Source organism: Pezoporus flaviventris, unplaced genomic scaffold (genome assembly GCF_033815535.1).
Source record: "Pezoporus flaviventris isolate CSIRO_AGI_PZ_B2104156 unplaced genomic scaffold, CSIRO_AGI_Pfla_v1 ptg000016l, whole genome shotgun sequence".
Lineage (NCBI taxonomy): Eukaryota > Metazoa > Chordata > Aves > Psittaciformes > Psittacidae > Pezoporus > Pezoporus flaviventris.
The window spans coordinates 1,747,477-1,759,725 of record NW_026892564.1 but is presented as its reverse complement, the minus strand read 5'-3'; the positions used below and the strand labels follow the sequence as shown (position 1 = coordinate 1,759,725).

Here is a 12,249-nt window from a genome sequence, read left to right as displayed (position 1 = left end):
AACTGTGTATACAGGTTCCTGAGGTCTAAATAAGTCAATCTGGTGAGCATTCAGAGGTGACAGCTTTAATAGAACCTTGAAAGGCTGACACAAAGTTCTAGAAGCAAAAGTCAACACAATGAGGCATAAATTAGCACACCCAAGCTAGTCTGAGCATAGGGAGTGTTGCTATTGGAATTGCATAGACCTCCATGTGAACTCACTGTCCAATGAACACAGTGTAGCCAGAATCAGAGCATCTGCAATCTCCCGCAGCACTCACTGCAAAAACAAGTTTCTTTAAGAAAGCACCACAATCCTCTAGCTGTCCTGCAAGCTACATTCCAGCAAGAACAGTACCTTGCCCATGACAGCTAAAAATGCAACCCTGGCTCTCCTGCTTCATGGCTTAGGTCCTGATTTGGATTAGTTTTCAACTAGTAGTAGATGTGAAGCAGGCATTAGCCCAGAAGAGCTGCAACATTTTGCACAGCTGTCTGCCCACCTTGAACCACCTGTACCATCAGTGAGCTGCAGGAATCCAGATTATAGTGACCAGATATTACTGACAAGGAGAGAGGCAGGGAGGATTTACCAGAACCAAGGTAACCACGTAACTGTAAATCTACACTCACCACGTAATATCAGAACTATAAGATACTGATATCATTACACTACAGGCAACAGCAGTTTTATTCTCCACTCTATGCTGCTGTACACAGCACAGCTTGGCTCTCTTGTGACTTGTCTAAGGAAGAGAGAAGGAATCCAGCCTCTCCCTCAAAACACTTGGCCTCTTTAGGCATCACTGACCCCCCCCGCCACCAAACCCCCGGGTAAGAATGACTCAGCTGTTCTTCATTAAAGTATTCTATCTCTTTCAGGCACTGGGAACTTTGCAGAAAATGTGACATATGGGTCATTGGAGAGTTGGTAGCAGAGCCCAGGGTATCTTTGATGCAGCATCAAAGGTACTGAACAGACCTGTTGACACGCAATGAAAGAACTTTTTAGCTGCGGCAGGAATTTCAAAATCCTTTTCCCCCTCTGATTCTACTATTTTCAAACTCCGATGGCTATATTCACAGTCAGCACTTCTGCAAACTGAATTTGATGATGTCCTCCTACAGCATAAACAGCTGCAATTTCGGAACTGTCTTCTTGCCTGTCCATAGAGAAGGCTTCACTTTCTCATAAGAAAAATCTTTAGATGGGCTTGAAAGACACAGGCAGTAACCTATAGGGCTGGAAAAGATCTTTAAAAGCTGCCCACCTAAAAACTGGACCCAGTAGCCTGTTATACAGACTATGGGATGCAGCAACTACTTTGACACCTCTCTCTTCCCCAGGCTTCACTAAATGGCTCTCACTCTACTTACTACACACTGTCCCTATCCTGCTGACACAACCAGCTCCAAGACCTTCTTCACACAAGCAAGTCTCCCTTCCTTCATTCTTTAAGCATCCTCCCACAAGCTCTGTATTGGTGGTTTTATGCTCCATGTTGCTTTTGTCCCTGAATGTTTGGGAATGGCAGCTTTAATTCCAGCTGCTCTAAGGCTTTTTATTCAGTCGCTAAAAGAAAAACAGCATTCTGCTTTCTTGTTTCTTTTCTACATTATATCACCAGTTGTTGCTGCTCTGGTTAAAGCAGTAAGAGGAACGCTGAAGTTATCCAACCAATTTACCCTTACTTGTCTGGAATAAGCACAAATGGATTTAATGCAAGCTCTTGACATAATCTGGAAACTGCTCCTACCAGATCTAGCAATTATTTTGCTCTGCTATCAGTCTCTTACTCTGTGATATCTGGCACAACTTGTAAAGCCCAAACCCTGGAGCAATGCAATTGCATACAACTCTACAAACTTGTTACAGACTTAATCCAGTTCTCATGGCAGCAGGAAGGGATGGAGCAGCTAAACCTGGTTAAAAGAACCCCCAAATCAGACAGAAAACCCAATGCTTTCATGAAATTGTCTTAAGCATGAGATTTCTTCTATTTTTCAATATACAAGTACAATACGCAACACTGAAATTAGCCATAATACTTCATGCTTTTAAGCAGATCAGCTAGACTATGGAGCAGAGACTTAAACTCTGCAGTATACCAGAAGACATCCTTGAAGGTATGCAACTTTCTTCCATGACTAACTACAGCAAGCTGGGTAGCATATTATTCTTACATCTAAAACAATGAAGAAAACCTAATCAGTTCAGCTTTCAAAGGGAAAACCAAATGAAAGACATATAAATCTTAACTGGGTTATGACTAGCATGTGCACCCAGCTTATGTTATGAAGACCACTGCAGACTCCAGTAGTAAAGCTACACTGTATACTGCCTATTTTTAAAACATTTCATTATGCAGCAACAATCTGAAGCACACCATCTCCTTTCCAGCACTGTCAATCAATGGGCTGTAGGGATAGAAAGTATTGCCAATGTGCAGGGGGGAGGGGGAGGATAAAAAAAGCAGCAAAAAACACCACCCAAAATGCACCTACCCCCGAAAAAAAAAAAAAAAAACCAAACCAGTCTTTCTTCACAATTAGCTAATCCTACACTTCACACTGTAGGGCTTATTTATTGACCAATGCAGGATCTCAGCACAGAACACAGAATTTCTGCCAGTATCACACAAGAGCAACCTCCTTTTCTACACATCTTCCTGTAGTGCATGGTAAGAAAACCCCATTTGTTTTACACCTGCTTGAACTGAGAATTTAGGTAAGAATTTGAAATCTGTGCATTAATAAGACAGCTACCATCACTGGAAGGATATTCACCGCAAAGGCTAGTAGACACATGAAAGGATTACCAGCATTGCCTATATGTTTATCTTATGTTGTATGAGGCAAAATATCAAAGTAGTAAGGTAAAGATGAACTTTCCAGACCAGAAGAAAAACTATCCCATAAAGCCCTTAAGTCACGAGTATACAGTATATTCTTACTTCATCCCTAGTACACACAGATACACCTTTTCTGCTGATATCCATCCTTGCCACAGCCCTCTTGCAACTAACTTCATGAAGGGAACTGTAATCATTCTCTGCTGGTAGGTACAATCACCTGATCCACAGTTTACTAAACAGACCTTGAGAAACTAGACCAAAACCAAGTATTCACCAGTGTAATCTAGACAGAGTCACTTCATTAAATCATCAGCACTGTTGACTTTGGTGAGTAAGTTCTGTATTACTCTCACTCCAAATAGTTTCTGTTCTGGCTATATCTCGAACACTGGTTTCTGTCATGTCAACACCCCGTTTCATTTCATTTCCCTGCACCTAAGAGTACTCCGAAGTAGGAATACGAGAGAGGCACCGATAAAAAGACTTCCTTATAGACAGACGGACAACCTAGTAAATAAACACGGAGACTTCTTGGGGAACACGCTGCAGGTCGGCGGCTGCCTCTCAGCACCCAGACCCACCGAGCAGCCTCGCCTCCTGTACGCAGGTGCCCTCGGCAGCCCTTCCCCTACCCGCACAACACTTACCCGGGTCTTGCGGCGCCGGTGCCTCTCCGGGTCCGAGTACGTCCTGTCCACGGCCAGTGCCGTGTCGCTGCCCGGCATGCTGCCCTGCTGCCGCTGCCTCCTTCTCCTCAGCAGCGCCCGCCGAAACCCAGCGCAGGTACAAGCCCCGCCAATGGCCGCCCAAACGGGACTGAGGGGGGTCGGGGCCGCCGCCGCGGTGCGGGAGGGACCGGCACGCCCGGAGGGAGGGGAAAGGCGGGCCTCTCCCCTCCCTCCGGGCGTGCCGGTCCCTCCCGCACCGCGGCGGCTACCGCCGCTCCGCTTCTCCTCAGCCGGCACACCCGGATCAACCCCCGACCGCTCCGGCTCCCGCCGCAAGGGGCGAGGCTGGCGGCGGCCGCGCGTTGTGGCGCCTATCGGTCGGGTCGTGAGGGAGTTGGGGCTGTGGTATTTCCCCCCCCTTTCGAAACATGGAGGGTATCTGAGGGGAGAAGGTGGGAGCAAGCTTCAGGCAGAGGGAATGGGCCATAAATCGCGCTTGTTTTGAATTTAGCTTTAATTTGGTCCGTGGGCTGGAGCACCTCTCCGATGGAGACAGGCTAAGAGAGCTGGGCTTGTTCAGCCTGGAGGGGAGAAGGCTCCGGGGAGACCTTAGAGCAGCCTTTCAGTATCTGAAGGGAGCCTACGAGAAATCTGGAGAGGGACATTGTAAAAGGGCATGTAGTGACAGGGCAAGGGGCAGTAGCTTTAAACTGAATGGGAGTAGATTTAGATTAGATATTAGGAAGAAGTTCTTCACCAAGAGGGTGCTGAGGCACTGGAACAGGTTGTCCAGAGAATCTGCAGCTGCTCCATCCCTGGAAGCATTCAAGGCCAGGCTGGATGAGGCTTTCAGCAACCTGTTCTAGTGGAAGGCGTCCCTGTCCATGGCAGGGGGGTTGTAACCAGATGACCTTTAAGGTCCCTTCCAACCCAAACCATTCTGTGACTCTATGAATTTTGAACACCAATGCTTCTGGATGCTGGGGAAAGGAAGAGGAGCTGGGGCAACAATGATCTCCCACAGGTATAGCTGGACAGAAGGGTGACAGCCCCATTCCTGACAGTCGGTGGTTGGTTCAGGCTTTTTGCTAAATCTTCCGCTCTTGGAGGGGTTTGCCATCAAGCAGCCATCTTGACTCCCATTAAAAGAGACTTAGACCCCGTGGCTACAGCAAAACCTGACAAAACACAGGAAATCCTAAAGGCTCAAAAGTCCAAATGGCAAAGAAAGACAGAAACCAGAAGTATTAAGTATGTTGTTGTTTTGCGGCAGACTCACTTGAAAGGTTTTGACTGTCTGCAGCAGCATAAAGCACTCTGGATGCATCTGAGCGCTGCTGCTGGAAAGCCCTTGATACCTACAAGTTTCAACAACAAGCATATACAAAAATTCTGTCAAACCAACTAAATAATCAGGGTCTACATTTTACAACAGGGTCAGTGGAGCACAACAACCAATTCAGTCTCCACTTCTGTACATTACACATACGAAATAAATCCTTCAGTGGCAGCTTCACACCGTACATATGAACACCTAAGGAAAACTTGGTTTTGGGGGCATGTGTATGCCAATGCACTTAAATTCCTAAGAGTTGAGTGGAGTTCCTGACTGTTTTGCACATATCTTGAGAATACATATGCTGAGGAACACACTAAATCAGTAGCACTTATATAATTTAATTGTAAACTACTCAGAAGTGTAAGTAGAATACTGGTTTTGTAGTCACTCAGGAAGCTGTACAGGAAATTTACTGTTTTCTTTCCTGGAATAAACAGAAAAGTTGAGTTACCACTTCTACCTTTTTACATGAGGCAGTAATATGAAGTTCCTTCAGACTGACTCCCTTACAATAGCAGCAGGATTTCACCTTTTAAGTACAGTTGTTACAATGCCCATGCATGAGTCTCGCTGCTTTTCTTCTCAAGCTGGAGACGGCACCAGTCCCAAGGCATGTGCATATATAGACATACATAATCAACACAGCTAACTATCCTAGGGGGTCTTGCAGCTCTTAAAAAAAAAATCCCTGCCACCATTTACATGTTTATTGGAGTCCTGTGTTCTGAGATAACACTGGGATTTGAGGTTAATTATCTGACCCAAGGGTTTCCTTAGTGTTGCACATAATGTGGTCTTCAAAAATGAAAGACCTGAAATTCCAAAGCAAAAATAAGATCCTAGACCTCACCTGGCAGGTGTTCCTTCTTTGATTTTAAGACTATTTCTTTACAAATTTATCCCAAATTAAGCACCAAGTGGGCTTACTAAAGGAAGCACTATTTGCCCAATGCAGTATCAACCAAACAACACAGGATACTGGCACACAATGACTTCTCATGCAGCTTAACAAGACAGCTTGAGTTAGAAGGCTACTGCAAAAAAAATTTAAAATGTGAACTGAATTTCTTCAGTCCTTCAGCTCAGACATGAAAGTTAACTCATTACTCAAAATGTGCCAGAGGGTGAGGAATTCCAGGGGTAAAGGTCAGTAGGAAATTCAGTAGGCAAATGTAGGTTTGGGGTTTTCATTGAAGTCATAATTGCCCATTTCCAAAGGGAACTGTGCAGTTTCCAGGACCTAGGATGAAACTTCCTTATTCCTCAGATACTTTGGGGAGTGTTTTTAAGCCTTGCCAGGTGTAGTTGATCAAAGCATAGAGAGGGAAGTAGCTGGAAAAGGGGCACATAAAAGTCTTTGACTGCTTGACTCTTCAGTAATACAAGGCTTATTATAAATCATGCTTCAGTCAAAAGTTTGAGAGTTTTATTTTAAATATAAATTTTATTTAAATAATACCAGCAAGCCAGCCACAATATGATGAAACTTCAAGATGAAAAGAGGCAGGGATGTGCAATATATATTTAGAGGTGTATCATGTGTGGTTGAGCTCTGTAGGATTAGCACACATATGAATACATTTATGAAGAAAGCACTCTCTCCTAACGTAGTTTCTAAGAAAAGAGGATAATACAGTTAGTCTCATAATACCTAGGTGCGGCACTGGTCACACCTTCCAATCAAGGCTGTGGATCCATTTGCTTGGGTGCTGTTCTCAGCAGCAGCAGTTACTGCTATGCATACCAGCAATGATAGCTCTAATGCCCTGTGCCAGCAGTGAAAGCCCTGGCACTGGGAGGTTCCTGGAGGAGCTTTAACCACAGGCAGCCGGCTGGGCGACTAGGAACAAGTGCTGCACATGGCAGTGAGTGATGGTGAAGGAGAAATAGCTCCGTGGGTAGAAGCACCTGTCCTACAAGTCAGGAGAGCCCTTCAAAGACAAATTAGAGGGCTGGAGCACCTCTCCTATGGAGACAGGCTGAGAGAGCTGGGCTTGTTCAGTCTGGAGAAGAGAAAGCTCTGGGGAGAACTCAGAGCAGCCTTCCAGTACATAAAGATCTAAGGGAAAGCTGAAGAGGGATTTTTTGCAAGGGAATGTAGTGAGAGGACAAGAAGGAATGGCTTTAAACTGAAAGAGGGCAGATTTAGATTAGATATTAGGGTTGGAATTAAATGATTCAAAGCAGGCCTATCACATGGAGCCTGAGCTTTCTACAGATGACTCCTGTCTCCTCTCCAAAAGGTATGCCTTTGCCATCCATTTCATGCTGTATGATCCTGCTCAGCAAACACAGCAGTCCCAACTGTGAGCCATGAATTATCTGCACTGATTTATGTGTAGGCCATGAAGGGAGAAGCAGCAGCAGTGGCAACAGTGGGATTACTTAGCAAAACCCAACTCCCACACAGTGTAATCCCGTAGCTGGTGTTGTACACACACTGGGGAATATAACAAGCAAGGAATCCTCTATGGAGATGGAAGGCATGCAAATTCTGTCATTAGGAGACTGGCTTGAGGTTTATCCTCGTTCTCTTTCCAGTTTTATCTTGAATCTGGATCTTGGCAATTTACTTGGCTTCTTTGGACCTCCACTACCACATTTGTAAAAGAGGAAGCACAGCAAATCTTCCTGCAGAGAACCTTGAGCTCTCCGGAATTAAAATGCTATTATTAAATGTTGTTTTCTGAAGTTTGTTGGGAGGAATTAAACATATGATGTCAAGATCATATTGTCAAAGGTACAATCAGGAAGAAGGCAAAGGTCCCTTTTTCCACAATGGTAACATTTGTTCTCTAAACAGGATACTGGGGCTTCTTATAAGAGAGATTTTAACATGCCCTTCAAAGCTTTTTCCAAGAGCTTGTAGTAACTAGCCTCTGGAGAAAAGGTCTATGTGTCGACAGACTGTCACCATGCCATTTCTAAGTCTGACAGCAAATGGGACAGTCCTGAGTGACGTCAGTCTTGCAGTTATCCATGAGCCCACTGTCATGGTTCTCAGCTTATCTGCCAAAGCATGAGCCATTCACACCCACAGGAAAGGAGATACTCCGCTTGTCTGTACCCAGCACGAACCACCAAGGGATCACACTGACACTTACAGATTGCACTGACTCTGACGTACATTCAGAAGATGTTGATAAACATTCAGATATTGAACTAAAATTTGACATCACCTCCTCTCCTCCCTCGTCCTCTCCTCACTAAGAAATATTTTGTGTGCTTGCAGGATGTGAAAGACATGGGCGCTCTGTGAATACCCATTTTCTACACAGGAAAAAACCTTCCAAACTAAGACTGCCATTGTGTATTACTGAGATACACTGACAGGAGTTGAAGGATAGAGAAGCAAATGGAAAATTCCAGTTGAGCGTAACAGTTCTCCCTCTTCCTCCTTTCCCCTGCCTATTATCTTGTGTCCCTTGCTGTCTGATGAGAGGCAATGTCAAGCCCTTTCCTTTTGGTACTGCATATGAAATTTTTGCTACATAATTCCTCGTTGCTGCTGCTGAGTGACAACCATAGTGCAAACAGAACCGACAGGATGGTGGCAGTCTTTTGCATTTCAAATGCTGTGAATAAGAGCCACCTTTTTAGCAGACTTGAATGCTAGCTGTTCTGTGTACCCAAGAACTTGCCTGGAGCCCAGCTATTTACACTAAAGATGACCCATGTTACAGAGGCGAGTACAGAATTCTCCCTTGGGCAATGTGAATGGTTGCTGCTCACCAGTTTACAAATATTCTGCCTCACAGTATGCGATTTGAGGCTGCATAAGTGTGTGCAGCCTGTCTCTCCTGAATCAGCCACTTTGGTATTGCCATGAGGTATGCAGGACCAATAGATGCAGCCTCTTGGCACATAAAGGTTTACCCCATTCCAAAATATGAATGTGAACTTGCATCCAAACTGTTTAGACTGCAGCCAGAAGGCAGCCAGCCTGAATCTCCTATTACTGTATATCCTGGTAATCACATCAGTGCAAACTTTTATCCCAAAGTAAAATAAACAAGCCAAAACCTCAAACTAGACATAGCCCATGAGCACAGGAATTGCTCTCAGGATGTGCCACCTCTACGCACTGCTAAGGGAAGTGCACACAGCCCCCCATCATGTGGCCTGTAGCTGGGTAGCTGATATATGAGCTCCTAAAGGCTCTGTAAGTCAATACACCACAGCTTTCACCCTACTGCTTTATGGCCATAGCCTCACAGATATCCCAGCTCAATTTGTGGCTGATGGTTGCACACCATGCTGGATAGGAACCTGTCAATTTCATTTGTCTATGAAGTGCATTGCCTGGCTGTGGCTCTGTATTAGTTATGTCATGCTAAATGTGTGACATCAATTATTTCCGTATCAAGAGACAATGTCAAATGCAGGAATAGGACTTCTTTGCCAGTCAACCAGAAAACACAGATGGGTTATGAGAGGCCAGAAAAATTAATGATTACCCATATAAGCCTACAGCACTTCCTGATGAGCATTGTTACAGCACAGCCCTTTGGGTTTTACTGCAGTGACTACAGAGGTGCAAGTTACAGGGACGTGAAGCTCAAGTTCCCTCACCACTATCAAAGTTGACCACCTACAACTCATCTAACTATTGTTCTGCCAAATCTAATTCAATGCAATATAAAAGCTTTCCTTTACAACCAGGTGAACAGGGAAGCATGATAAGTCAGATATCCGGTAGGTTAACTGGGCATTAATACAAGATAAATATGGTTAAGTGCCCATTTAAGGTGAGCATAATAAAACCAGAAAGCTCCTTCCAGTCTACTTCTCAATCTGCCAGACCTAAACATATGGTGTTCAGCTCCAATTTGGGTGACAAGCACTTGAAAGACAAACATCAACTAAGCAGAAAAGCCCAAATGCTACTATGTTTGATTGGCATCAATTTGCCAGGTACCCCATTTTCACAACAAGTATTTTAAAGGCAGCAGATTACAAACAAAACAACACAGCATAGCACAGACATGTGCATTAAGCTACGTAAATTTGCATCAACCATCATTCCTAACTATCCAGCAATACACTCCCTTTACTCATTGAAATTTAGTCATTTATCAAGGAGCCAGTTCTGGGTTATTACTATGAATTGATATATAATCCCACAGGATAGTTTTCACTGAATAAAGTATTTGCTGTATTTGTTTCTTGGTTGTATTGCTAACAGGTATCACATTCATTTTACTTTAATTTTATAATGCTTTTTATGGAAAACATCCAGGTCCATTGATTAAAGTTTTCCAATTGCTCCAATGTGCAAAGTTTTTATCGCATATTTCTGCATATTCCACAGCAAATTCACTCACTACTAATGTCCCAAAGACAGGAGCAGAGCTTCATAACTTCTTGCATGTAAGTATTCATTCTTAACAGTATCAAACTGCAGCATCTTGTATTCATGCCTTCCTTCATCAGATCTATACAGTTCATAACTATTGGAATCATGATTTAGATTAGAATTTAAATTTACTGAGATTAGACACACGATTAGTTGACCGCAGAATCAAGTGATAAACTACAGCATGATTCCTATTTTTAACTATCCTGGTGCTGTCAGATGGTTCAGAACTGCTTGTGAGAGAATATAGATTTTAAGCAGAAAAAAATAAGTCTGAATTTTTAACACATGCTCATACTCATCCTTTTGGGCCTTTAACAATCAGATTTCCATAATCTATTATTCATTATGAAATTTGGGGGACAATTTTTGAAAGACTGAAGTCTTCTGCTTTGCTCTTATACAACTGGTGAAATCTATAAGAAATCATTCAGTGTAGTTTTCTTATCCCTGGGACCTTGGTTTTAGCAGGAATATATAAGCTTATTTTGCAATGTTTTTGGAAGCTGTAGCAACACAAGATAGAGTCCTAGCATTTCAGGGAGTTTTCCCCTGAAGTTCCATTATGGAGAATGTTACATCATGAGATCACTAGAAAAGGAAAGGGTGGAGATAGAACATTTGCTGATAAAAATTCCTATACTACTATATAAGAATGCAATTTTCTGAAATAAGATTAACACCTTTTTTTTTCCAGCACAACTGTAACTTAGCTTTTCTTACTAAAGTTAAATCCATGAAGGGTAGGATTTGTTTTTCTTTGCTTTCCTAAGCAATGTGAATATGTTGATAAACCATTTACATGTAAAGCAATCCTAAGCAACAGAAGTGCAGAGAAACTCAGTGTCTGCAGACACCTGACAGCATTGCTGAAGGTACCCTGCAGCAGCCAAACGGTTCTGTGGCTGAAAGAAACTGAAACCCCTCCGGCCTTCCAATGCCCACCATGTGCGGAGCCTGCACTACCCATCACCAGCTAGCCTCAAGTGTCACTGAAGGCTGAAGCTGTCCCTCTTCCTGCCTAAAAGCCCCACAATTTTGGCAGCAGGGTCAGCTCTGAAGCAAGGAATTTCATCTGCTCAAGCTACCAGCACCTCCGTACTTCTTTCTGTAATCACTTCAGGACAACAATTTTACTGATGTCATACAGATTATACAGATTTTTCCAGCCCAGTATAAAGCCATGACATTATTAATAAGAATCTCACAGGCACATGCTTACAAATCAAAATGGAGGAAAAAACCTGTAATAATTATAGGCTTAGTAGTGAAACTGGTCTTTTACAATCTTCCCTTAAATTGATTTGTGTTTGTGCGTGTATCTCACACACATACATAGCCTTATAAACAAATACACAGCTTTATAAACAAATTTATTTCAAGTGTTTTAAGGGAAGAAATGGAATGTTGCAGCTTTCCTATTCTGCTAATAAAGATTAATTATTACATCTGGGTTTTGAAACATTTGTAATTAGGAGACTCAGTAGGAAACACTGGAGCAATATATAAACTCTAATAGCAACGTAAGAACTCTAATAGCAACATGGTATATATCATGAGTAATTAAGAGTTCTCAGGCCCAGGCATGTAAGTTACCACAATGTAACAGCTGAGGAGAAGTTCTGTTACAGACATCAAGACAAACCCTTCAGAAACAAGTGGTATCACTAGACATAAGACATGAAGGGAACGTGCCTACCTTGCAGTTCACTCTGACACTCACCATTTCCCATGATTTTCAGCTTTCCAAACACACATCTGATACATTTATGAAACATCAGAGCATATTCTTCATTAACACTCACCAAAACCTTACATTTCTTTTGATGAAAAGTTGTCTTTTTTCTAAACAACACATTTTCTCACATCTTTCTATCTTTTAAAACAAAATATCACAAACCTATCACTGTTTGAAAGCAGGAAAAAAACTCCTGAGCGTTCTTTTCATTTCTCCCACAAGTTTTTATAAAAATAACCTACCATTTTCCAGCAGTCCTGTTTTGCACTGCCAAAACCCTAGGTATGGTTTGAAGATTGGCTTAAGCTGAAA

At 42.9% G+C, this 12,249-nt stretch overlaps 1 protein-coding gene across 3 annotated transcripts in view; it reads right to left on the bottom strand.

Annotated features, from left to right (window-relative positions):
- Positions 1 to 12,249, bottom strand: part of TMCC3 (transmembrane and coiled-coil domain family 3) — a 143,530-nt gene that overhangs the window by 45,223 nt on the left and 86,058 nt on the right. The window contains exon 1 of one of the 3 annotated variants that reach the window (XM_061454606.1): positions 3,484 to 3,687. The exons of the other annotated variants lie outside the window; for them this stretch is intronic. Coding sequence (XP_061310590.1) covers positions 3,484 to 3,561 — 78 coding nt within the window. The 5' untranslated portion in view covers positions 3,562 to 3,687. Of the gene's footprint in view, positions 1 to 3,483; positions 3,688 to 12,249 lie in introns of those variants that run through there. 3 annotated transcript variants of the gene reach the window in all.